This window comes from Musa acuminata, chromosome BXJ3-2 (assembly GCF_036884655.1).
Source record: "Musa acuminata AAA Group cultivar baxijiao chromosome BXJ3-2, Cavendish_Baxijiao_AAA, whole genome shotgun sequence".
Classification (NCBI taxonomy): domain Eukaryota; kingdom Viridiplantae; phylum Streptophyta; class Magnoliopsida; order Zingiberales; family Musaceae; genus Musa; species Musa acuminata.
Genome location: NC_088350.1, coordinates 25,199,893 through 25,227,864, shown reverse-complemented (window position 1 = coordinate 25,227,864; position 27,972 = coordinate 25,199,893). Strand labels below are relative to the sequence as shown.

Below are 27,972 nucleotides of genomic sequence, written 5' to 3'. Positions count from 1 at the left end.
AATTATGCTTAAATTACATATCGGTCCCCGAACGACATAAACCTCGAAGGATCCCAAATTGTTTGTTTAACGAAGTATATGTGCCGCGAGGGCTCCACGAAAAGGCTGGCCGTTGCAGAGGCAGACCAGCTCCCATTTGCTTCCCACTGTCCGCCAAGTCTTCCGATCCCACATGGGCGTTCCGCAGACGACGACCCCGTGCGAGAGACAAGAAGCGGGCGAGAGAGGATGGCGGAGCGAGGAAGACTCGCGCGCGGCGATGAATGCGGAAGATGGAGAGAAAGAAAGAGGGGGTTCGGAGAAAAAAGACTTCGGAACGAGGGTTCGCGTTTGCTCGCCGTGGGAGAATTGGATCCTCGTGACGCGTAAGCCCTCCCCTCGATCTCCACACCGCGGCTCCAATGGCGAGAATCCGCACATTGTGACGGGTTTCGCGTCGCCGCGCTTGATCGAGGCTGGGAAGGTGCCCCTCCTTCTTCTTCGTTGCTCTTCGATGCCTAAACTTCTGAATATATTGCCTTTATAATATTCTTTTCTGAGTCTGCAATCGCATTTCATTGGACTGTTCGTTAATTATTGTTTTCTTGTTACTATATTCGGAAATCTTGATGGTCTACATGAACAACCAAAAATTCAAACAGACTATGTTGCACAGCCACGATAGGTCATTGGCTCAATTCTTGGTGATGGCCTAGACTGCCACCTAAGGATGAAGGACAGGAATGATGCAGTTGGTATCAATAATAATTAATCATATTAAAGCATTTTGATACTCATATTTTACCAAATTTTGCTTCATTTACTCTTGCAACAAAAACATGAAGGCTAATGGAAAAGAAGTAGTGTAAATAGTGGATATAGAATTTGAGAAGGCATGTCATGCTGGTAGAAATTTTGCCTACCGATCGCTTATATCCCATCTTTCTGACATGAGTAGACACACTAAGAAAATGGCCTATATGCCTTTGTACGATGAAGCATAGGTGTTGAGGCAGATGTATGGAATGAAGATACTTTAATGTTCTGATCTTTGATACCTGTACTGCACTATGCTTTCTCCATATTTGTCTGAGGGTGCACTAGCGTCATATTTTTCATTTGTTATTCTATGGTTCAACCTAACAAACATCAATTCACCAAGGTTTCCACCATCTGAAATTTCTGTTATTGTGATTTGTTGAATTATCGGTTTCTAATCGAAGCTCTCATCTGGTCATGTCTTAGAACTTGCCCTACATTGGGAACTTTCTAGTTCTTCTCATATACTGTGTTCTTTGGCTAAGAAAATGGAGCTTTCAGTCTGACAACTCGGAATGCATGGATTAATTGAGACTAGGATTCTTCATGAATAAAGGAAAAAGTTAGCAATTAACATACAAGTCAGGGGAACCTTGAAATATTTTTCTTTGTTTTTTTTGCCTTCAAATTATAAATACCACTTGCAAATCGTAAGCTTTATGAATATTCCACTTCTTCCAATATTTTTTTTAGGTAGGAAATCAATATCATCATTTAAAAGTTGATTTGATGTTGACAATGGGATGTAAAACTTTATAAAACTGGGTCTTCGTGATTTTGAGTTATACTTTGAATCAACCTTGTATTAGAAATGAAGATAGTGATGATGTTGATCATTGGATCATGACCTTATGACAGACTGTAGAGGCCATTAAGTTGGTTCAGATCATGGATGAATTTGTAACTGAGTTTTTTCTTTTTGATTTTTTTTTCTTCTTTCAGAAAGATTGATGGAAAAAATAAAATTAAAATGTGAGTCAGCTATAAATTAAATCAATGAAGAATGTTCCTGACAAACATATAAGAAACAAGCACCATGTAAAAGCAAAACTTGTGTACACCCACACTAGCTTGTTACAAAATAAGAGAATAAGATATTATTTCTTTTTGTGGTATCATATCTTGGCAAATATCATACTGTATAAAGATGTAAAGTTACAAGAAAATATCTATCCAACTTCCATGCTTATCACCATAAGTCCAGAGATGCTGGTTTTAACTATTTCTAATAGATAGGAACTGTTGCCTTGGATACAATCCCGCCAAATGTGCCTCATGGTTTAATAAATAAATAAAGGATGCCTCTGAATAGAGTTAACAAAAATTACTCTTAGAATTGTATTTCAATAGTAGATCTATAAATATATCAAGGATTTTAATTTCGAATGATACTACCCGTACTGGGCGGTATGTACCGGTCCGTCAACAGATCGGTACGCGGACCGCTTGCTACCGGGCAGTATCAACTTGGCTGCGGCGAGGGAAGAAGAAGCATCGAGGGAGAAGAGAGAGAAGGCGTTCAAAGAAGAGGAAGAATCGAGAGAACCTTGACGCTTCCCGATCCGGCGTTGCCCTCCCTTGACGATCCCGATCCAGGAGGTAACGGAGAGGCGGCAGCTCGACTTCTTCTTCGCCGAAGGCCGGAGACGTCTGGGGCCTTCGACGTCTTCATCAAACGTTGTAGATGCGGAGAAGACCGCGCGTCCTCTCCTCGTTTGATGCGACGAGGAGAAGAAAAGGAGGTGATGTCGTCGAGGCAACGTACGCCTCCGTTTTTCTATTTTTTATTTTTTATATTTTTTATATTTTAATATTATATATATATATTGAGCGGTACACCTTGGTGTACCGCTCTATCATGCACTTAGCTGGTTTTGTCTAAGTCGTACGACACCCTTGTGTGTTCGTCTGCAAAGTTCAGTCTCCCCGAAACCTCCTATGATCCCTTAGGACCTACAAAAGAGAAAACGAGTTAGAGAAAGCGTCTCACTTAGGATCCACAAGTAGTCATTTCAGCAAACATTTCATAGTCAATGGAAATTACAAATAGACTTCACAAGCTCTGAATGGTTGCACAACAAAGGGTCCAAAATGGTCCACTACAGACCAAAATCCCGACAAGTGTCCACATGACACAACCTTTTTTTGCAAGCCTAGGACGACTACCAAAACCAAAGAAAATGCGGTTACTAAGCCTACTGCCAGCCCTTTACATGCTGTGCAAAGCATAAACAAAACCGAAAGATACAGACATGCATGAGTATTACATCAAACACTCGGTTTATAATTCTGTTCGTGTGCCCGTACTGTACTGTATCGAGCAAAGCTCGAAACTCCGGTACAGTATGAAATTACGAACCTTGAAATATATCACAAATTATTTTTGTGAGAATTATAATCAATGAGATTTATGAATCAAGAATCCTTCAGTGTCTACTTTTGAATAGTCAACAGTCAATCATACTTTATCTATCTTGGCTGAATCATGAATTTTGTTCATCATGCTAATTACTCTAATTATTAAGAGAAATACAATTGCATACTTTGAACAACAGAGTTCTTCCTTCTTTTTGCTGAAGATTAAAAGACCATGGCTTTGACTCTGGAATTCTAAAATAAGTTACTACAGCATTTCCTTTGCAGAAATGCAAGAAATTGTGAATAAATCCACTTAACATTGGTATTATTTCTTTCATAAATTATTTGAGCATTTATCTTACGTATCATGGTTTACAACAACTCTGTGGTCTTTGTTTGTTATTCTGCTGTCTTTCCCAATTCCATATTTATTTTATATAATTTATAGCATCTAGCACTATATCACAGGAAACTGACTTAATATTTGTTACTTCTGTTCATTATGAAAAAAAATATTGTCCTCTCGGATGAATCTTCTATTGTATTTTTGGAGAATAACATATTTCTTACTGTTTCTGTCGCACAAGTGCCTACTTTCTTGCAATAACTAATGTCATGTTTTGACTACATACCAGCAAACACTAATTCAGCCAAATGCCTAACAGGCAACCCTCGCCCATCTAACTGCTCAACGACAAAATAAGGAAGCTTAACTTGTACCTGTTAGACTGGTTGACAAATTGATTATCTGTAAGTTGTGTTATCAGTTATGATGTTCATTGCTTTTGGGAAGTGCTGGTTGAAGGCATAACTTTTTGATTTTTCCTTTTATTTTCCATGTTTCTGTGTTAATTCTTTTGTAATGTCATGTGTCTCAGACAAAGGGCGAGTGATGAGAATCATCTAGCTTTGTAAAGGATTTCAGAAAAGTTTATTCTAGGCAAAGAAATCAATAAAAAAAGTCATCAACTAATTGGTCCAGAAATTCTCAGAGTTGTGTTAAAAATTGAAAAATCTTTTGATCTTTTTAGAGACTCTTTTTGTATCAAGTGCACTCATTTATTATTTAGATGTTCTAGAAGTCACATTTTGAAAAGGCATACTAATTCCTTAGGAGATTACTCTTGGGAATCATTGCCTTCATTGATTATACTAAGACTCCTAAACCCCTATAAATAGTGGAGTTTGTCAATGGATGAATTACTTCAGATTTGAATGAAAAGAATTGCATCTTCCCTGGTCTCGTACTCTCTTCTCTTATCTCACACTTCTCTTTCTTTCTCTCTACTTCCCTACTTTGTTCTACTTCAGCAAGTCTTGTGCAACTCATATTGTTTACCTCGTCAAGCATTTAGATGTATTCTAATCAATCCGACACTTATGTATTCCTTCCAGATATATCTGAGCACAATAAACTTTACATGCATTCTCTGATAGATTGCTCACAAACATCTGTGGAACATTAGAAATTTCCTGATATTTCTAATAGAGGATTTTGCATCTCTTCAGCTCTTCTCCTTAATTTATAACTTCTGCTTGCTGTGTTAGGTACATGGGAGTCCATGCCAACTGAATTTTTAGTCAATGTTGTCTTCTTGTCTTAAAATGCTATTTTGATCTGAACTTCTTATCAAGAGAACTCTTGTGCATAAAACTCATCTCTTATTTTATGACTGGATCATTTGCATAATCTAGATCAACTGGCGTGGTTCATTCAGCATGCATTTTGCGTTAGGAAGAGATGTTATAGATGTTTTCTTTACCATTTGTATACTCATCGTCATTGCTACTGTACATGGATTTGTTGGATGCACTTTATCCTTGTTTGTAGTTACCACTTGTTGTGGCAGTGCTGCTTAGTTGCTATTAACTGGCTATATTCTTTAACATCACATGGCCTACTGCTTTCCTATCATTTCATATTGTAACTCTCCTGTTTATAGGTATTTGACATACTAAATGGATCTCATTATTCTAATAATCTACATGGCTCTTATATGTAAATATGTATTTCATTTACTCCTTTATATATAATTGTATGACTTAATTTATATACTGTAGACAGACCTAACAATGTTCTTAAATTGTTTTGTTCTGAAGACTTCTGTTATTAGGAATAAAGGAAGATAATGCAGTTGGTTTTGTTTTATTCCCTGATCCAGTTGAACCACAAGTAGCAGATGGCCTCTCCTCCCAGCAGTGAGAATGTGACACAATGTAAAACATGTCGCTGCGGAGAGGGGGATACCAATCTCTTGACCACGAGGGCCTCTGACAATCCTGACAAACAGACATATAAATGTCCTAATTGCGATGTTAGTAAGATTTTGTTTAGTTTAAGAATGAATTCTTTCTGCTGGCACATTTTATTTCACTTGCAAAAATATGTCATGGTTCATGTTGGATTTAAAATTTTCAAAGGTTGAATCTAATTTCATTCTATGTAGCTTGGTTTGTAATGGGTTAAAGCATTTTTAAAGCATCCTTGATTTAGTTACAGAATCTGAAACAAAGTCCAACACTAGGTTCATCCTCGATTTAACTGTTTTACTGATTCTGATTGTTTTTTAAATGGCCTTTCACTCATATGGAGCATAAAAATATTTGTTAGAGTCCACTCTGGAGTTTAGATTTTCTTCCTGATACCTTTATAACCTTCTTTGTTGTGCCTTAAACCCTCCTCATAGTATCTTACTGATTATATTGGATATGATATGAAAGCATGAGTTCAAATTCTTACACCCATTATAAGAACCAGTCTTGTTGGGACACCTTCCAGCTTCCATCACTAACCTGCTATACTTATCCTGATACTCTTTTAACTGGCTTTCACCCTTTTGATGAGTATGAATCTTTCACAAGCCCTGATTTGGAGTCTAGATTGACTTTTGGATGTTCTAACTGTAACTTTCTATTGTGTGCCTCGGACCCACCTTATAGTAACTTACATTTCATATTTGGTATTGTAAGCATGAAATCATTTCATGATTATATTATAAGATCCATGTTTTATTAAGGCACTTTTGTTTGCAATTGCTAATATTGTATGTCACATGTGCATTCTTTTTTATTAGGCAGAAGATAAGAATGTGCTGATCACTAGTTTGAAATGACTGCAGGTTTTCAAGAGCGGGTCACTTCTCGTTTCATCTAAAGGTAACTTTTCACTAAAGTTGCTGGGCAATCAAGGCATTTTCAATAATGGGATTATTGACATACTAAGATTTTTATTTCTTTTGTTCCTATATATTGTTCTGGTGATCTATTATATGCTTGTTTGGAAAGAAAGCCAGACATTATCCTTACAAAATTCTTATATCATTTACTTACCGACTTATGCCTGTGTCCAAGTTATGTCTTGCCTTTTTGTCTTTTTTAGCTTACTAATGAACCAGTAAGACTGATTTTTTTTCCTTGTTTTTTCGATTCTTTTAACCCTTTATGGAATAGAAGTAATGATCTTACTTGAACTTGCTATTACTTCCTTCTAGAAAATAGCATAATCGCAAGTCTAGGCATTACTTGTTTGCCGAAACCCGCCTTCCAGTGGCTTAAAGCCTTGAACTGTCATCGAAATTGAATGCTTTACATCTATATTTTGTTCCATAATTGGTGTTGATATTGAGGGTAGAGAATCTGTCATCGGAACCCATCAAGTATGATAGTTGTGACTTGTGAGTCTTGTGACTGCCACATGAAGTCGTAACATAGAGCCCTCTTAGATGGAGAACTCATGATTTGCATATAGAGTAATGAAGATTGATGAATCACCAACTGGAGTTTGGCCCATAATCCATGGGTTAAGCTCAATTCAGGACTTGCAAACCAATATTTTGAAACATAAGCAATTGAATGTGACTGAATGATTTAAATAATTTGTAAAACTACTGTAATAATTTGTTGCATTTAAATATGCATAGGGACCAGTTAGTAGGATTTAATAGATATATGAAATAATGAATGCCGTAGTTGAATTTAGCCAAAGCTCATGGTAAAACAGAAGGTTTCTCTTTCTCTGCAATGACTTTCATAATGAACACAAAGTGCGTGTCAGATCTAGACTGAATTTAAGATGCTAGGATTCCCCAGACAACTCATGTTCTAGCTGCTGGATAGATGTACCGTGTCAGCATGTTACATGGGGTACATCCATATCGTTAATCTATAACACATGTAAATCAACGAGTGTGTTTGGACAATGACAAAAATTTTTGATACATCAATGCATATACCATCTCTACCTGGAATATGCATGTGCTGGTACAGCTCATTGTCCTTACAGATGTATATTTTTGTGGTTAACAAAAGACTTTTCTATGTTAATTGTGAAGACAAATTTCAGAATGTGAAAAAAAGGGAAAGAATGTAGCTGGTCAAAGAGAAAGCTGAAGAAACTCATGTGATGATTTATTGGAGAGGAGACAAAAGAGGAAAGAAGGGACAAAAATAGCTTGTATTATATATTCCATTTGATTCAATCCCTGGTAACTTCTTGTTTTAATATAATAATAATATCCTCTTTGATTTTCATGAATGCTTCCTCTTTTCATCCTTTTGGTTGAAGAAACCAAAGTTTAAAGTTATCCATTATTATTAGTTACTACCTCTAAACATATAAGAGACACAGTTAAAGAATAGCAGCTGCCCTTTAGTTCCAGAGCAAATCTGATAAAGGCTTTTGGAAGAACTCAAGTGCAGATTGGATATCTTGTTGACTTTGCTTTCTGTTATCACAAGTTCATTGATAAGCTGGTCATGTTTCAAACATCGTATCTTCCTAGCCCTTTGATTATGCTGTTGAAGACCAAATAGTAATTGTACCACTTAAGATTTAACATTTTGGTATGGTGTGAATCAAGGTTCGCCGTACCGTACCGTACCGGCGTTTCGACCCGCGCTCGGTACGGTACGGTACAGGTGTACCGACCGGTATACCGAGGTGTACCGAGCGGTACACCCGGGTGTGCCGAGCACTGTAGCAGTGCTACAGTGCTACAGTACTGCTACAGTACCGGAACGGTAAGAGGCGGTCCGCGTACCGAAAGTCTGTCGGACCGGTACGTACCGCCCGTACCGGGCGGTACTGTTCGGTACGGCAAACCATGGTGTGAATATTGGATGGTAGTTGCACCAGACACCAGGGATGTTCCTGTATGGACCAATGTACTGATAGCCGGTATGAGTTTGTATTGTTCAGACCAAGGATTGAAATATCGTACCGTACCGAAGTTTCGACCTTCTCTCGGTACGGTATGGTACTGTATATCGAGTGGTATACCGTTCGGTATATATATATATATATAAATATATAAATTAATATATATATATATATAAGTAAAAAAAAAATTTGGCGACGTCGCCTCTTTCTCTCTCTCTCTCTCTCTCTATATATAATCTTATATATATATATATATATAAATTTAAAAAACAATGTGTCACATCGTCGAGGTGACGTTGCAGAAAAACTATATATATATATATAATATTTTATTTATATATTTATATATATTATATATAAAAATTTTGAAAAAAATGTGCGACGTCGCCTTCTCCCCGGGCGGGGAGACGTCATAGAAAAACGAGGCAACGTCACCTTTATATATATATATATATATATAATTTATAAATAAAAAATACTGCTCGGTAGCGAGCGGTTTACATACCAGTTTATTGTTCGACCGGTATGTACCGCCTGTACCAGACGGTATCATTTGAAACTGTATACCTTGGTTCAGACAAGTGTCCACAACACCACTTGGTATGGTTTGATATGAGTGGTATTTATCGGTCTGACAGGTTACTGGTTCAGTACACTCGAACTAGACCTATACCAGGTGGTACCGCCCAATACACTGTGGTACAAGGTTGATAGTGTTTGGTACCACCCAGTGCTAGGCATTTTTTTTTTCTAAATTTCTAAATTTTTATTTTTTTGAAATTGGTAGACACAGGTATTTTGAGCACTCAGTACACTGGTATGCAAGGTTCGCTGTATCGTACCGTACCGGCGTTTCGACCCGGGCTCGGTACGATACGGTACCGGTGTACCGGGCAATACATTAGGGCGTACCGAGTGGTACACCCTATTATACCGAACAATTTTATATTTTTTTCATACTGTAGTAGTGCTACAGTATAGTACTGTAGCACTGTAGCGGTACCGGGCGGTCCACGTACTGGTAACCCGTCGGACCGGTACGTACCGTTCGATACGGGCAGTACGCTTCGGTATGGCAGACCTTGCTGGTATGGACCCATATAGTACTGATCCGATCCCTGACTGGGATACTACTGTTATATGAAATTATAATCCTTGGTTCAAACCAAGAGAAAGTGGAGAGGAGGGGAGGAAAAGGAGGTGGAGAAAGAGGAGGATAAGGAAGGAGGAAGAGGAAGAGGAAGCTGAGTAGATGGTGGAGTACTAGAGGGGACGAGGAAGCAGTGATGGTGGTAACAACACAGCGGGGAGTGAGGCGGCTAGGAGGAAGGGGGAGGGAGAGGGAGCATGAGAGGAAAGAAAGAAAAGAAGAAAAAAAGCGCTTGCTGCTGGTACCTTCGTGTTTAACCATTAAGAAGTGGCAGTACACCAAAGACAGTAATCATAATGGGCAGTAAGCCCGGTTTCAAACTGGATTGTGTGACATTGTTCAATTAACATGCCCAGAATCTGGCCGAACTAGTAAATACAGGTTGGTACAGCCTGATCTAACTGACATTTTAATTCTTGGTGCCTCTATTTCTCAAGTCCTATAAACTGTCTCGATATATATATATATATATATATATATATATATATATATATATATATATATATATATTCTGAAAATAAGGTATTTAAAATTTGTTGCATTTTATCAGCTCCTTCACCAGATTGGTGTTTCAGTTAGCTTGCCGGGTTTCAAATTGGATTGTGTGACATTGTTCAATTAACATGCCTGGAATCTGTCCGAACCGGTAAATACTGGTTGGTACAGCCTGATCTAATCGATGTTTTAATTCTTGGTGCCTCTCTTGCTCAAGTCCTATAAAATGTCTCCATATATATTTTCTTTTCTGAAAATAAGGTCTTTATAATTTGTTGCATTTTAGCAGCTCCTTCACCAGATTGGTGTTAACAGTTCAAGTGTAATATGGTTCCAACTCTAGCTTCAATATCAGGAACTTGACCATTAATGGACTGGAAGAGGTAGTATGGTTCTGTTGGAACACATTATATGGTCATTAGTCAATTTGGTCAAGATACAGTTGCTTGATGCAGTGGTCCACTACTTTCTAGCTTGGAAGGATCTAGGTTATCTTGGGAGGACTGTTTGGTCTGCTATTTGTTGGTCTATGCTAGTGCTTGTTTCATAAGCAAAGCACAAGGAGACACTGCCATGCATGGGCACTCCTTTCTATGCTTCATCTGGGCACTAAACTTGCACCGGTATGGACACTCCTTTTTTATGCTTTAATTAGACATTGGATTAAAAGTTATGTTGGATAGCAGGTGATTGGTTATTTGTTTGTTAAAGAAGTTGCCAATATATGGAATTTGTAAGTTTCAACTCTAAAAATGAAAGAATAAGCAGGCAACTATTTACAAGAATGACATGCAATCTCTTTCATTTGTTTTTAACATAATTTTTTGATATATGAACTATGAAATGTATCCTGCTGGGAGATTCTTCTACAGAGAAGTTCAGTTTCTAAACATGACCATGTGCATTCATAGGAGTCCTACCATGTGCAATTAAATTTCTTATTTTAATTGTTTAGTTATGCTCTTTATTAAAATCTAAGTTTTCATTTTCTATGCTCATTTCTATTTCCCTGTTATCATTAATTACAATCCTCATGTGTCATGGTTTTAGGATATTCTAAATATAACTGGTCGCCGTTGATACTTTTTGTTAATTTAAAAATGTTTTCAATTTTTAGTATGATTCATCTTTTCAAATCATCAAAAATCACAGGAATAGGTTGGACATCATGGAAGAAACGTTGGTTTGTCCTTACACGTACATCATTGGTCTTTTATAGAACTGACCCTGTAAGTATATTATATATGATATCTCATATTTGTCTGACCTTTAGTTTCTATTGCCTACTTTTATGATTCTTTTTTGTTATGATTCTTTTAGTACCTATTGCCTACCTTTAGTATCTATTTGCCTGTCCACGTATCTGGGTTGTTTTACGTGTATGAATAGTTTATTTTCTACGTTGACTTATTTAGATGATAACCACTTCAACAAATTCTAAATAGCTGTACTGCCTGATATTCATTAGTTTATATTCGATTACCTACTCTAAACCTCAGCACTTGCTTCTCATATTAACTTAAAATAGGACAAATATTCCTATTAAAAAAAGCTTACTAGTTGCTGCAACTATCATTATAAGTTACTCTAAACGTGCAGTTGCTCTTTTATTAACCTAGGATAAACATTCCCCTGAAATGAGAGTTTGCTAATAACAATAAGTTATTTTAGTTATTAGTATGTAATGTTATTACAGATTTATACTATATTTAATGGTGGGGTCCACCAAAGTTATAACAGTACAAAAGAGTTGACTTTGCATCTGGTTTATATGATTCTCGACCAACATTTTTTTGCTCAATTGGCATATCACCAGAATTGGAACTTTTGATCCTACTATATACTAATAGTCGATCTAACATAAGATGAAAAATTGTATGGTATTTTCTGTAAGTGAAACTGAACTAATTGGTTTAAAAAAAAGCTTAAATGGCATATATGATTTATCCCTCTTAAAAGAACTAGTTTTTCATTCTTTGTTGCCAAACAGGTTAGAAGTGTATGCAAATTTTCTTTTCGTGAAATTACTCTAAGATGTTAAACTCTTACATTCCACTAATCCAGCATGAAGATCTCAAGAAACACATATGTAATTATCCTTTCTTCATTAAATCTATCATTAAAAATTGTGGTAAATTATATTGAGAATTTCAACAGTTATTCCATCTTATAAGAATCAAAAATATAGTTGATTCCTCTATATGAAGATTGTGGTAAATTGTGGCACGTATCACTTTTACTTTTCAGGCTACCCTCCCTGAAAAAGGAAGTGAAGCAAATCCTACCCTTGGTGGTATTGACTTGAATAGCTCAGGAAGGTGGGAATATTTGATGTATTATTGAAGTCCTAATCTAGCTAAATGTTGATTGTATTATAACTTGATTATGACTTTGATCCATCATAAAATACAGTGTTGTGGTGAAAGCAGACAAAAAGCTTCTGACAGTGCTCTTTCCTGATGGCCGTGATGGACGAACTTTTACCTTAAAGGCATGCAAATATGTTGCTCCTGTACTTTGTTAGCTTTGTTCAGTTCTTTTCTTCCCCTTCAACTTTCTTTGGTATTACAGGCAGAAACTTCCGAGGATCTGTATGAATGGAAAGCTGCATTAGAGAATGCTTTAGCTCAAGCACCTAGTGCAGTTCTTGCAATGGGACAGAATGGAATATTCAACAATGATGTAACTGATTCAGTTGAAACTTCAAATGATAAATGTATGCCATTTTAAATATATTTGCTTCGGGAACATTATTGTCATTAACTTTTCTGCAATTTTTTGTATTTAACTATTAAAGATGCATCACATTACTTGGTAACTCATGGTATCTTATTGTTTTCTAATTGTTCTGGAGTTCTGTTTGTCTCTGAGCCATCAAGCTGAGCAGTATCTGACTCAAGTTGTGCGACATATAAGTCAGTTCATTCAGAGTAGTGTCTTGATATATGTTTGTTTATAAACATAAATTTCTAGATGCTTTTTCACTGTTTTAAAATTGATGGAAATGCTTCTAAAAGTTATAGGAAATATTTGCACTGTTGATCCATATCATGATCAAACTGGGGCTAGTTTCTTCTCTGATTTCACAGAATTTAGTATTATCGATCTAATATGATCTTATTTTGATTTTAAGTATTTCACTTAAATCTTTTTTATTCTATCTCTCTCTTCGTCAGATCTTTTACAATATTATTTTTCCTGAAATGGTCCTTAGAGAGGTTTGACATTTTTTCTCATCTCTCCACAGACCCAAAGTCTTTCTTTTATTTCTCATTCATCCAAGATCTCTATCTACTCCCTCTCTGAAATATCTCTTGTATCTGATATCTCTCTACTCCAACCTCCAAATTATCTCTAATTCACTTTAATTAATTGCAGAAATATGCTAAAACAAACTGCTCTTTCCATGATCTCTATCTCTCTCATATATTGCAGAAATATTCAATAACTTTCATACAAATTTTCTGTTTGGCTATTCTTGAAGATATGTACAACTTCCTGGTCCTCTGTTATTTTAATCCTATGACTGAGCGGTTTCTGCTTTTCTTTTTTTCTACTTTTTTTGAAGGTGGGGATAGGGAACCTGAGAAATCTACCATAGTTGGCATGCCTATCCTGCTTGCGCTTGAAGATATTGATGGAAGCCCATCTTTTTTGGAGAAGGCCCTAAGGTTTATCGAACAACATGGTAATTTCTGTTTCGCATGCTATCTTTGACAAAACATTCTGATCTTTTTTGTTAAAAAAATGTGCACTTCATGTTTTAATGAAGTGTTTTATTGTCATGTTCAGATCAGTTTTATTTTGCTTTATATAGTTGTATCTTTAGAAAGTTGCTTAATTGCATGTGTAAGGCTTGTCCAAACATATTGCTGATGTTATTATACAGCAAATCTCTCTCTCTCTCTCTCTCTCTCTCTCTCTCTCTCTTAAGGCAAATGTATGGCTACATTTTTAGTTCCACTTTTTAGTGTGCTAAAATATATAAAAGTCAAAAGAAATTATGTTCTGTATACTTTTTCTAGTATAATTGAACTGCTCGAAATCCAACTGTTAATCTTTGGCTTAAATGTCTTTATTTATGTGTTTGTCTGTGTCTCTTCAAAAGGTATCAAGGTGGAAGGAATATTGCGGCAGTCTGCCGATGTTGAAGAGGTAAAACGCAGAGTTCGAGAATATGAACAGGGTAAGTTTGCCTTTGTAGGGTATATCTTTTACTTGTTCTGAATACACTAGTAACATTTATTTGGAACCTATTCAAAATTTATCCTCTTTATCTGCTTCATTGCTTTTGATATTCGCAAGCAGTATGACATGTGAGTATGAATAATGTTCCAAGCAAATAACTTTTGGTTTTAGTTATGGTTAATACCTTTATTTAAGGACTTTATACACACCTCTTTTTCAGGAAAAGTTGAATTTTCACCAGATGAGGATGCACACGTTGTTGGTGACTGTATCAAGGTACAATGCCACTAGAACTATCAACCTGACATTTTTCTGTGAATTATGCTAGTGCAATTAATTTCTTTTTACTTGCAGTATGTGCTGCGAGAGATGTCAGCTTCTCCAGTTCCTGCTTCTTGTTGTACTGCACTGGTTGAAGCATACAGTATGTTTGGGCAGAACTCTTATTTCATATTGTCATAGACATCTTATTTTAGATGTTCCTTTATCTAAAGCTTACAACTTTTTTTTGTATTAAAATGCATTCCAGATATGCATGTTTGGAAACTGGAATAGAGTCTTTTTAATGCATTATGCATTTATGGGTAGATGAGTTGAGCCAATTTCAATTATTGGCATGAGAAGAGTTACTTGAAGACATGACATATTTTTATTAGAACCAATAATAAGAATTTGATAGATCCCTTAGTTTGATTAGTGATGAGTAACCAACCCCAAAAAAATCGGTTGTGTAACTTGTTACTTTTTTGTGTTGCTTTGTTGTGTCTTATTTTGGGTTTGATTTACAATTGTCAAATGTATGTATAGAAGAAGAATGAAATATAGGAATACTAGACAAACTTGTCGTCCCAATGAATTCCACTAGAAGTTAATGTTGGGTGATGATAGTAAACAGAGCTTGTTGGACTTACTACTAGCCACTTGGGCTAGCTTTTTTGAGCCACAGGTTCAAATACCCATTATACCTAACTGGCCAATGGGCACATTGAGCTGTCTATGAGAATTGATTTTTGCTGCTATTGTGATTCTATCATCACTAATGTGCAGAAGAGTGAGCCCAATTCAAAGTAGCAAAATACCACATAAATTGTCCAAGTGGCATGTATTGCATGGAGCCACCATTGTACCATGCTTCTTGGTGTGTAAATGACCCAATTACAAATGAATGAGCCCTTGTTTTTGTTTGATACAAATTAACATGCGGTTCCTTGTGATTGGCTTTAGCTTGATAAAAACTGTGGTATCTCAAATAAAACAAGCCTATACATAAAAAGGTTCAACTTCGATCTATTTACAAGAACTAACTATCTTGGAAGCCCTATCTAGAGCAGAGAGGGTGGGATGAAAAGAGGGCCTAAAAGGAGATGATTAGAGGTAATGGTGAGTGGTGACAAGGGTTTAATTGACAAAAAAAGGCAAAAGAGGGGCAATATTTTCAGAGAATAGGAGAGGGAATATATTGGCATTAGTGAACGGAACCTCAGGGTTTTTAACTTCTAACTATAGAAAGTTAGAAACCACAGCAAATTCATATATATCTATCTCTCCCTCTCTCTCTCTCTCTTTGCTTGTACTGGTCCTATCAGTACCAGTGAATACAAACACTACTATGTTATAATGATATTGGTGCTATGCTAATGTAGTCGTTAAGCAGTATTGGTACCAAACCAAGATTTTAATCCTTGCACGTAGCATACCTTCATCTAATGTGTACTACATCTATTTTACTGAATTTGTGTAAGTATTTGACTTGGCTTCGGCTGGTTTGACACAGCACTAAATCACCCATAAGCAAGATTCATTTATTTTAATGAGCTAAGCCCAACCAAAGTGTATTGATACCCAATGTTTGATCACCATTCTATGTGGCTGGATGGGTCAGCTCGGTGCCCAATAATCCTGGCGCAGGAAGCGTACCAGGTATTAAGCTCAGTTCTTGACCAGACTTGATAAAATTGTCCATCTGCATACCAATCGATGGTTGGACTGGTAAAAACTACACTATAAAAGTTGGGGTGGTTGATTTTTGATCCTTGGCTAAGTGCATGTGGTACCTTGTTGGCTTGTTCAACATTCCTAAAGTATAAGAACCAAGATATATGGAATACAAATTGCACCGGACATGTTGTCCTTTACTAGTTGACATAGTGTTCTTCCAGTCCATGGTCATGTTTAAAACATGTGGGAAAATGCCTGTTAAATGTAAGTTGAAAGGATGACATTGTAGTTGTTTGTACTTGGTTTGAACTTTGAACTTCCATGGTTTTGACAATTTTCTTCTTGTACTTAAACGAATGCTATGGCACATGAATTACCTAACTTCTTTCACCAAATATAAGATCTAAAAGACCCAGATAATTATATTTAATATTCAGATTAATTATCAAAATTCTTTTTGTTATAATGCAAAATCATGTAACATTAACTTTGAATTTGATATTTTCAAGGAACTGATCGTGGAAGAAGAGTTAATGCTATCCGCTCTGCCATATATAAAACTTTCCCGGAGCCTAGTCTTCGTTTGATGCAGAGGTATATTAGTTACACCTAGGTGTTTATGGTTTTGTTTCTATGTGCCAATAATTGCTTTGTTCTAGGTGATATCATTACTTTCTTGAACCAACAGCTTCCTTTTTGAAAAAAATAATTGTCATAACCATACCTTTTCTCATTCTCTTTGCTTCCCCCACAACATATTTCTGCCCGTACAACTTGTTACCTTTTGCATGTTCTGGATCTTCTGAAATCTGAATATTGATGGTAAGTCTTGGGTAATAAAGTTGATGGTAGGTATTGGGTAATAATTGCCTGGATGTTAAGTTGTCTATCAGGGGATTCAAGGTTAATAACCTTCGCTATGAATTTAGGTGAAGTTCCTTCTATGCCAGAAAAAGGTTTAACATATTATTAGTCTACGATAGATGATCTTTCCAAATGTTTCCACTCTGGTGTAACCGTGCCCTATCGATGCTATTTCTAGTTTCGAAAGTTTTGTGAGTTTATTGATAAAAATTTAGTGACAAATCTTAAAAGCCTCCTCAGATGTGTATTTGGATTGTTCTTTTTTTTCTGTGACTTTCATTCACTATCTTTTACATCTTCCACATTCTTTTAATGAGTTGCTCTCCATGTTTTGTCTTTTCTGTTCATGTAATGTGCTTGCTCTGTCCATAGATTCTCAGGCCGATTGGTGATCTTTATAATGTCAGTATATTCTTCTTGCCTCATATTATTGCTTTTGGCTGATCACTGATTGATTCGTGATTATTAGTTTCCAACTTGTTATATACTTAAGCTTAAATCATTTTTTATGGATGTTTCATCACTTAGTCTTCCACTTTTCCTAATCCTGATTATTTGTCAACATCTAATGCCAACTTCTGGATATTTAATATGTACCAAAAAATGTTAGAAATGGCGTGTAGCTTGAGCAAAAATACTAGTTGGTATGGGTTGGTTTTAATGATCTGAGCCATGACAGGTTAGCAAACCCGGCAATTTTGTTCAGTCCAACTTGGAAAGCTTTACCATGATGCCTGGTCCAGCTTAGAATAGTGCTTACAGCCCAGTACACTTACCACGCCTGGTGGTCCAGCTAAAATATGACCCGTACACACAGGTGTACTGGGCAGCAATCCAGTTTCCTTTTTATTTGTAACTTTTCTAAAATAATTTGACCCTCTCCCCTCTTCTTTTATCGTCAACTATCAACTGCAGTTGAGAGGTAGCTTGCCATCCTCTCTCTCTCTTGGAGCTTCTCCTTCTCCCTCTCTCTGTCTCAGCTTCTCCTCCTTTCTCTCTTTGAAGCTTCTTCCTCGTCTCTCTCCTCTGTTTCCACTTTCACCATTGCCACCTCTCTATCTTTGCCCCCACCTCCTCCTCGCATCACTACGACCTCTTCATCTTCCCGTATCACCGTTGTCACCTCCTCACGTTGCTCCTCTTAGCATTTTTGCTGCATCCTCCTCCTTTGCCTCCACTACTACCTTCTGCTCCTCCTTTCTGGTTAACGGTAAGGACCAGTATCATCTTTATGAACCAAATCATTAGAAAGGAGTCCAACAAAAAAAAAACATTTTGCATATCAAGATTGAATTTAAGCTTGATATTTTAGAAACTATAGTCTAATGCACTCTGGTTTTTTTTTTTCCCAGAGATATCTTTATATCTTTCCCACAAGTCTAGAGTGCAGAAAAATATAGTCATTTTGTTTAGGGTCCCAGATCTGCCTTTAATTTGCCAAAGATGGACATACTAGGGTTAAGTGAAGTATTAGACAAACTCGTGTTAGATAAAAAGGTTCAAGTTCAAGAAATCTATGCCAAAGTAATTCAATATTATCAAGACATTTTTCTGCAAGTAGGTGATGTCAATGATTGCAAATTTTATCTGAAATAAACCTTGTGCTGCAGTTTTCAAAACACAGCTTAACTCTACTCTTGGGATCTCTTTTACCAGAATTTATACCTTTCCTATTAAGTGTTCCAAATTTCAACTTTCAAGTATCATGTAAACAAGACTCGTGAATTTTTGTACATGCAACTTTTAATCCTTAAATTTGTGGAGTTGCTGCAGTTCATAATAATAATATAGTTGTTGAACCAAGATATAGAATCCCTATCTTATGGTTTTACATACTAGAATACTTATTATGTAATATTCTGTTGGCCTCTTTGTCATGGGACTTGCTTTCCTTTTCTTGTTTACCTATAGTAGTAACTTTTCAATATGTGATATTTAGCAAGTTTGAGATTGATCATCATATTTGGATGTATGTTTTGGGATATATTATTTATTAATAAGATTTTTCACCCTGATTTCTTTTTCCAGGATTCTCAAGATGATGCAAACAGTGGCTTCCCACAAGTCCCAGAACCGGATGTCACTATCGGCTTTAGCAGCTTGCATGGCCCCATTACTTCTCCGTCCTCTTCTTGCTGGAGATTGTGAATTTGAAGATGACTTTAATATGGGTGGAGATGGTTCTATTCAACTTCTAAAAGCTGCTGCAGCTGCCAATCATGCTCAAGCTATAGTCATAATTCTGTTAGAGGAGTTTGACAAAATGTTTGATGTAATGTTTCTTTTCATTCTAATGAAAATTGATTGAATTTATTTGTTAGTTTATCCGATCTTGCTGAACTAATAAATATTTGTTAGGAGGATCTCTTGCATGAGGGCTCAGCATCATCAGATCCTTATTCTGATTCTGAAGGTGATCTTGAAGATGATGTTTCAACTGATAATGACATTCCAGAAGATCATGATGAGCATGACAGCAATGATGACTTGACTGATAATGACATTACTGAAGATGATGGATATCATGATGAGCATAACAGCAACGATGATTATTCGGATAATGACATTCCAGAAGATGATGGATATGGTGATGAGCATAATGGCCTTGAAGCTGATATAGATGATGATTCTGAAAATTCATGCAGTGAAACAAATAGTGAAAGCCACAGCAACATTGGAAATGATCCGTATGATAATGAGGTTATAGTTCCTATGTTTTCACTTAGTTATTCTCTTGAAGAATTTACTTCATTTTACATTTATCTGGGTTATGTAATGTTTGAATGGAAGGAGTAAATTAAAAGACATGTATGGGCCAGTATACGTATATGCTTTCGTACCCAATTGTTATGGTAAAAAGGAGAAAAAGTAGTATGTTACATATATGCACCTGGTTGGTTGGTCTCGACTGATCAGTACAGCAATTCTTGGGTGGTATACAATGAAATTGCATTCCTTGGTTGTACAACTATTACTACAGTTACGGTCTTGTAAGACATGAAAAGTCCTTTTTTTAATGCTTATAAATACCTTGTTAGTTGAAATGGTCTGATCAAATTGTTTTAAATAGTTTTTATCTCTTTGGTTTCTTGGTCTTTTCTGATACTGCTTGTATTTTCAGCTCATAGACAATCAGAAAAGAGGTGGTGCATCTCTTCAAGAACATCAAAAGTCGTCACAAAAATCTGATATTCAAATTCCTGGTGATTCTAGCATACAGAAACATGAAACCTTGCTGCACGATAGTGGTAAAGCCATAGCTTTGCATGGTGGTCTTTCCCATGAGTGTCTTAGTGATTCGCCACAAGTCCCATGCTGAGGTTTATAAGTCATATTTTGCCTTCAGATGATGGAGAAGGTGCAGATAAGCCAAACAAACTAGTCGTCTCCATAAAACGACCTGCTATTTGGGGGCGCACTCCTGTGAGTATATTTGTATTTCATTATTGCTTCCCTATAATAAATCAAAATTTTTTTCTTATATATCTGCAATATCCAGGCAAGAAAGAACCTTTCCATGGAGTCAATTGACTTAAGCGAAGATGAGTATGTCATCTATTTACTTAATGTAACTTTTCTTGATTGATGTGATCTTTAAGGTCCTATTTGGTATGCGTTTTTGAAATTCTGGTATTTCCCCCAAATTCAAAGTGGGACTCAAATTCCAACAAAAATTCCCATTTTTGTTTTGCAACATTTTTGAAATATTAACCTAGGATTTCGAAATTCTAACCATATTTGTGTTTGATGGAGGCGAAATTTCATGCATCTTTCATGTATACCCTGGTATTTCCATGGTCCTTAATTTCCAAGTTCTAAGGGTACTGTGTGAACCCAAATCCTCATTTTTATAGTCTGCTGACAGGAATTTCTAACCTGCTCAATTTCAAGTGGAGAAAAGATGGTGTTTGGGTGAAATCCTGAGGTTTCAGAGAAAACCCCCACTAAATCTACAATCCAAACAAAACCTAAGTTTTCTTTTTCTTCTTCTACCGACACTTTTTTGTGTTTGAGGTGTATCATTTTCTTATGTAATCCAAGTGTGTAGCTAAATTTTGTTCTATAAGTACTTGATCAGGATATCAATTATGCAGGACTTGTTTTAGCTAGAAACTCTCGCAGGCCCTAAACAATGTTATGCATGACTTTGGGTTTGTTTATTACTGCTTAGACCTTTTTTGGTCAACATGCTGTGTTTTGACTTATGTTCGCAGTTTGCACTAATTGTTGTTGATTTTAGATATCATAAATGTTATGGTTAGTTATATTGCGACATGCATCTTGTACTCTGTTTGCTTCTATGACATAAGAATTGTTGTATATAAATTTATAAATTCCATATTACTTGCTCGTGGTTTTACACTTTGTATCTTAGGAGCTATTGTCTGACTAATTTGATTTTCACCTAAGGTGGAAATGACCTACTACATGTGTTTGATCATCTTTTGGTCATATTATGAATGAGTTGGATCGGAATATGATCCTTGCCTGATTGATCACTAGCTTGGAAGTCGTTGCCAAAGAATCGTATCAACTATTCCTGGAATAAAGTTTTGCCTTTTTTAGTCGGGAAATGAGTCTTGTTTTGTCATGGTTTAGAAACCTCTATGGCTACCGATATCAAAATGTTTGTGCTATATTCTTGTATTGAGTTAGTCACACTTTTATACATAAATATTGGTAACATCCTCTTGACAGGAATGCTATTCAAAGGCTTGAGAACACTAAGAATGACTTACAAAATAAAATTGCCAAGGAGGTACCTTCTTTACTATGACAATTGAGAATTTGGTATACGTATATATTGTTATTCATGTGTAAATCAAGCAATTCTTTTGTTTTAAGGTAAAAGGGAATGCAGTTTTGCAAGAGAGTTTGCAAAGACGAAAGGAAGTTTTGCATGAGCGCCGTTTAGCTCTTGAACAAGATGTAAGTACTGCACGAGCACCATTTAGCTCTTGCATGAGTGCCGTTTAGCTCTTATTTTGTTTCAGTTAAACCATGATTCTTTTTTCTTGTAAAGCAAAAAGTCATTTGGCCTTCACTTTCTTGCTACAACAGCTAACTCTTTTGCCTGGATCGATGATGGGGAGTTAATTATATATATTTGATCTCAGTAGAAGGTTGTTTGTGTCTATCATGTCTTTGATTTGAGTGTTCATGTTCTGCACTAGGTCGTTGTTAACTGTTCATCAATAAGAAGACTTAAAAGAAAGTTACTTTCTTGTTTTCTTCTTATGCTATAATACAATTTCTATGCACTTGATTAATAGTCTTGTACCAGTTTAATTTTGTCATCTGAATTGCTTGCCCAAACAAATGAACGGTGAATCAAAACATGGGTACTGTGTGAACCCAAATCCTCATTTGTCATAGAAATGATTTCTATAACGATCAGAAACCTTTCAAACTCCAAAACAACATTAGGCAGCTGCTATATTTAGAAGTTAGTAAATAGTGGATTGTACTCCTACATCAGAAGTAGGCCCAATGAGTGATAATAAGACACACCTATAATGTTGATCCTAACTGATGTTCGCCTAGTCCAGTTGGTCCTTTGTTAGAGTTAGGAATTTTAGATTTCAATTAATTAACTTGTAAATCATGGTTAAAAAGTTACATTTTCAGCAGATAGAATTTCATGAGAATTATGGAATATACAAAATAAATTTTAGGTTGATTGGTGGTCATACTGAGAATATTAGGAATGAATAGAGTAACATGAATCTAAGTTTAAAATTTCAACGGCATTGCCTGTTTAGTTAATAGTTAGCATGGTCATGCCATCAGCAGTACATGACAATCCACCATGCCAACAAGTTGGTGCCACTGATTCACTGAGATTGGAAAAAAGAACTAAGCGATAACAAAAAGCCTACAAAAAAAAGTATAAGACTCAAAGACTCAATTCCCGCTGCCACCCTCATTTTCTCTGGCCTTGCCATGGTGGCATGAGATGCAGGCGCAGATTTCCAATGTGTCTAATTTCTGTACATTACCTGATCACTGTACCTGTTTGGTTCCCTGTCAAATATCTGTTTCAAGCCAAAATGAATAGTAGAAACCTGTTCCTATAACTTTCGAGTGAACTGGTGTTGGATCCCCCTTTAGATCATTAAGCTGTCTGTCTGCTCAAGTATTATCAGACTATTTCCTCAAGAAGTCATGTAATTGCAAATTTTGTTCTAAAACTTCTCTAAAGGGTCTATGATTTTTTTCGAATTTTTCTGTGACTCATATCCATTGTGGTTCCTTTTACATATATAAGTGCGCAGATTGCTGTCTATGCATCTATAAATAAAGATGCTGCTGGATTAACTGGCTATCAGATGATCTCTTAGTGACTTTATTAGTTTTTCATTTGTATTACCTGAGTGTTACATTCAACTCTAAAGTTGTTGCCAGCTTTATCTTGACATGCATTTCCTGTTCTGACATGCTATGAAATGATTAAGGCTGTGTTTGGACATGTTCTAATGCCAAACCAGTCCTTTTACATGGTTTAGGTAAAACTTTGAACCTATCTTTTTTTCTTCTTAATTTTTCCAGTTTGTATCTCCTGTTATCCTGTTATTTGGTTGAGATTACAACAAGTTTTTAATTTTGCCCAGTTCAGTATGATTCGACCGGTATTGACCAGTCCGACCGCCAACCGTGATGTGGACAACTCAAACTGGGTAGTCTGGTCCGGTTTGTCAACTGTTGACTCTTTTCTTTTAGATGTTGTGTCGCCCAATGTGCTAGGGCTTGTGAGGAGCTCATGAGTCACAACTCTTTCTGAGTGTCTCCTCTCTGCTGCTCATCACTGCTCATGTGGCTGCCGCTTGCCACTCGCCGCCTACCGCCCTCATCTCTGGTATATCTTCTCCTCCTTTTCCTCCACCTCTTCGTCCATCACCTCTTCCTTCTTTTCTTCCTTTTTCTTTCTTCTTCCCTCTTCTTCTTCCTCCCCCCCTCTCCCTGTCACAGCAGATTGTATCGGTACCATGGTGCATTCCAGAATAAACAGGACCCATATCGGTCCAGCCATGGACTGAACCTGTATTGGTCTGGCCATGGACCAAACGGGTCCGGTACCCGAAATTGGATTCCTTGGACAATTGGCAGCAATGCGGGTCATGAATACTTATGATTCTGACTAGGATGACTTTGAAATTCTGCTGGAATAGTTTTTTGCACTGAGCTTCATTGTTAATGTCCTTTTTTTTGTGTTCCATCTAGCTTAATTTTATCTCAACTTAATTTATTTTCCAATTCCATGTACTTGCCAATATTCATTTCTTGTATTTGGAAAACATTTTGACAAGCTTCAACTTGAGCTTTATTATCTTGATTCTTCCTTGAACATCTTGTTATATAGTAGTTGCAAAGGTCCAGTTTCATTTGTTAGTTTATTGACAAGCAACTTAATATGACTTTACATAAATAAATACAAGAATGGTTGTTTCATTTAACATGGTAATTGTATCTGGAGATTTTGGACCTAAGCAGATAACAAAGCTTATAATACTTTAGGTCCTCCAACCATCCTACAAACTGTATTCGTGTATACCTCTTTCAAATGAAGTTTTTGTATCGCTTGTAAGAAATGTTATTTTGGTTCACTCACTGTGGAGTTCAATCATTTTTGTATGTTATATCGTTTTCACCAGTAGGAACGCTTGGAAATTTTGTCACAATTGAAATATATCTCTGTTGAAACAGGTAGAAAGATTGCTTGAGCAATTACAAAATGAGCAAGATTTTAGAGCATCTTTGGAGAATGGACTAATGAACACGCAACCTGGGAATGCATCTCTTGTTTCTGCTATGGATAGCAAGGTTAGTTTAAAATGAATTGTGTTTAAGTAGATAGCTGATTTTGCACTAGATTTATACTTGATAGTTGTGTTAAAAGACAAGGGCAGATCTAGAGGAAGTTGCTCTTGCTGAAGCAGATATAGTTATTTTGAAGCTGAAAGTTGATGATCTTCATGGACAGCTTAACAATCAGCTAAAACGAAGCTGTGTTTCCTTATGTGAGTCATGCAGCAGACAACTTCATATTAGTGATCATTCTGGAGAGTAAGATAACTCTTTCTTTGTGCAGTTCGATATGATATATTTACCTTGTCAGTTCTTAATGCATTATTATCATTTCCCTATTTTAATGGCTTTTTTTGGTGAGATGGACTGCATATGTATACTATGGTTTAAAATGAAGTACCTTTTTTATTGAAACTTATTTGTTACATAAATAACATCAAACACAGCTACATGATAACAATAAATCAAGTTTCTAGAATCAGGATAAAGTTTTTCATTGGCCATAAAATTTAAGATAAAGATTGGCCTATTCTGACCACCAGATGGTCGAAGCAGCTGAAATAATAATTTCAAAAAAGAAAACATTATAAGATATAAACAAATTTAGGAATCTAGAGGAAAAATATATTTATATAATTTATTTTCTTTGGCATCAGATGTGGCCGTTGCTTGTCACTTTATTGGATCTGATTGGATCCCAACCAATTTGGTTGTTGGTCTCTGGCAAAGGAACTGATCGACTGGCTAAACAGATCTAGCAACATTACAGCTGGACTTACTTCCTCCCTTTTCTTTTCTTTCCTCCTGTGCTTTTCTTTCCTCAATGGTCAGATTTGGACCAGGTCTGGTATCTGACTCATTTCCGTCATACTTGTTATCCTCCACTTCTTCTAGTTCTCTTCTTCCTCTTCTCTTGCTTGTCTGATAATGACAAGCAAGGAGGATCTGATCCTCTTCTCTTAGAAAGTTATTTGCTGTTGATCGACTTAACATGGTAATAATTGAAGCATATCAAGGACTATGATACTACACGTAACTAGTTTGCTAGTTTTACACCTAATCAGATGTATAGATCGCGACTACACAAGTAATGGATATTGGAATATTATTTCGGGGGAATTATTTATTATACCTTGATGAGTATTTGTTTGATACAGGAAAACTCAGTTGGAAGATGTTAGGAGTATCAATCTTGTTGATCAACACAACAAGTTTTTGAAACAAGCAGTAAGTTTATCATATCAATAGCCTTCCTTGCAATTTTTACATATTCTTTTCTAATTAACTGGCATACAATCCTTATGGAGCTGATGATCCAAGTTGGTTTCTTTAGTGGATTAGTAATTGTACTAAATTAAAATTTCCTATAGCTGATCAAATTGTTATTCATAAAGCACAGGACATACTACCTGTACATGTCTACTTGAAGATCTTGTTTGGTTATTGTCAGCTGTAACTACATTCCACCTCGAATGATATATCTTCTTTAATTCATTGATTTGATATATCTTGCCATTCTTTCAAATCTTGTTTGATAATATATCCTAATTAAAGGGTATAACTTCTATATAAGGAGGACGCTTTGTCTGGAGTAGCCCATGAGGCCAAGCCAGTAAAAGAGCAAGAGCTACCTTTTTCAGAAGTCACAGAGCCTTCTCTCGATAAAAAAAGTGATCCCATTTGCCAGAATGCTATTGGCTTGGGCACTAGAAGTTCTTCATCCACTGAGGACTCACTTTCAAAGTTCTCCCAGCAGTTCCAAACGAGGCAAAGTAATTCAGAGACTCCAGTTAGCTGCATCTCATACAGTGAGGTATGCTAGTATCTTATGAGGATTTCTTGCTTATCTACTTATGCACATGGTTGTATCACCGGTACTCATTCAGATGACAATGCAATTTATCCATGCAGCGTAATGCTGACTGTGAGAATGTAGAAACCCAACCCCGAGAATCAGTGTCACCATCAGATGGGCAGCCGTCTGAGAAGCAAAGAATAGACATAGCAAATCAAAGCCGTAAACTATCTAAGGGACTTGGTAACGATCCATCTACTGAAGAGTCTGCGAGAGTTGGCCAAATTACTGCTTCGAAGAACTTCACTTTGGGCTGTGAAGATGTGAATCAAGCCCAAGATTCCTCTTTACCTGGGAAACAGTCCTTGCTCAATCAGTGGCCAACTAAAACAGCATTGGATAGTTTGAGATCTCAGACTTCTGCTAGTGTTTCATCTTCTGAGCCCAGTGGAGTTGCAAAGAGACTCTCTTCCAGACCTGAGGTAAAAAAAACTTTTGTAATAATCATATTATGCAACAAGTTATTTCACAGTAGATTTCAAGGGACTCGCTAACTGGCTTGGAAAGATTGAGTTTGATTAAAATATTCTGATTCTACTCAGGAAACTGTCTCTTCAACAGCATCTGCACTTGCTAAGTTGACAAACCGCCTAAACTTACTGAAGGAACGTCGTGCCCAACTAGCAAATGAGCTTCAAATTATGCATAATGGTCAGGGTTCAGGTCCAGATGTCCCTCCCTTGAGAACCAATGCTTGATGACTGAATTAAATTGAAGATATCTCAAGGATTTTTGTCTTCCTGACTGTACAGGTGCTTCTTCCATGTGATGATGATACTTGCTCCTCTCAACTTGGTGAATTCCCTTGAAGGCTCAGGATCATGTTGTCCTGACGTTTGTGTAAGCTGGATGCTTATATTTCATCTCTGCTTCCAAGAAATTACCAATGGGAATACGAGGTTTGTGATAATACCTGTGTGAAAACAATTCCAGTGTTGGGTAGTGACCGAAGACAGTCGAGCACTCTGTTCCATAGGGAGGGGCGCTTCCATAATCCTATTGTCTCTACCTTTTCATGATTGTCTTCTGACCACATGCTTCAAAAACAATTTTCTAATTAATTTTGTTTAATAAATCTCATGCTCTGTCTGCACTTTCCTCGTTTGTTTTGCTTCTCGGCCATCTTCATGAAACATAATCTGGAGTAATTGAGCTTGTAATCTTCCATCAACATATTGTTCTATCTCATGGCTTTGCTGGTTATCCAGTAGCTAGGCATGATATCGAACTTGTTGAATTTTAGAGGTAGAATGCTGTAGTGTACCGAACAGGAGAAAATAGTGGAAGAAAAGAGTTGACTTGTAGCTCCAAAATGTTTCACATTGTGTTTAGATAATGTTGGTGGAAGACAATGTCTCCTTT

General features: G+C 36.5%; 1 protein-coding gene across 5 annotated transcripts; it reads left to right on the top strand.

Annotated features, from left to right (window-relative positions):
- Positions 1-5: 5 nt before the first annotated feature.
- On the top strand, positions 6-27,710 carry LOC103976415 (rho GTPase-activating protein 6-like). Of its 5 annotated transcripts, none has more exons than XM_065139019.1 (27): positions 9-463; positions 3,822-3,906; positions 5,319-5,471; positions 6,276-6,312; positions 11,112-11,188; positions 12,207-12,277; positions 12,372-12,450; positions 12,531-12,675; positions 13,528-13,647; positions 14,068-14,145; positions 14,368-14,423; positions 14,502-14,571; positions 16,595-16,679; positions 18,978-19,221; positions 19,308-19,649; positions 20,071-20,197; positions 20,296-20,372; positions 20,449-20,495; positions 21,648-21,708; positions 21,795-21,878; positions 24,654-24,770; positions 24,847-25,013; positions 25,913-25,982; positions 26,329-26,568; positions 26,667-27,032; positions 27,153-27,261; positions 27,363-27,710. In XM_065139019.1, exons 3-27 carry the CDS (start codon positions 5,337-5,339, stop codon positions 27,377-27,379), a joined length of 3,021 nt encoding a protein of 1,006 aa, XP_064995091.1. In that variant the 5' UTR covers positions 9-463; positions 3,822-3,906; positions 5,319-5,336; the 3' UTR covers positions 27,380-27,710. The 5 variants fall into 5 exon arrangements, with proteins under 5 accessions (XP_064995092.1, XP_064995091.1, XP_064995089.1 ...); XM_065139017.1 differs by having other exon boundaries at positions 27,153-27,273; XM_065139020.1 differs by having other exon boundaries at positions 6-463; positions 24,931-25,013; positions 27,153-27,710.
- The last annotated feature ends 262 nt before the right edge of the window (positions 27,711-27,972 follow it).

Bases quoted from the DNA above. Each gene is read 5' to 3' on its own strand.
- LOC103976415 (XM_065139016.1), top strand. From the start codon at position 5,337: ATGGCCTCTCCTCCCAGCAGTGAGAATGTGACACAATGTAAAACATGT. The intron at 11,189-12,206 runs GTAAGTATATTA...TTTACTTTTCAG, and splicing joins TCTTTTATAGAACTGACCCT to GCTACCCTCCCTGAAAAAGG. The intron at 19,650-20,070 runs GTTATAGTTCCT...TTGTATTTTCAG, and splicing joins ATGATCCGTATGATAATGAG to CTCATAGACAATCAGAAAAG.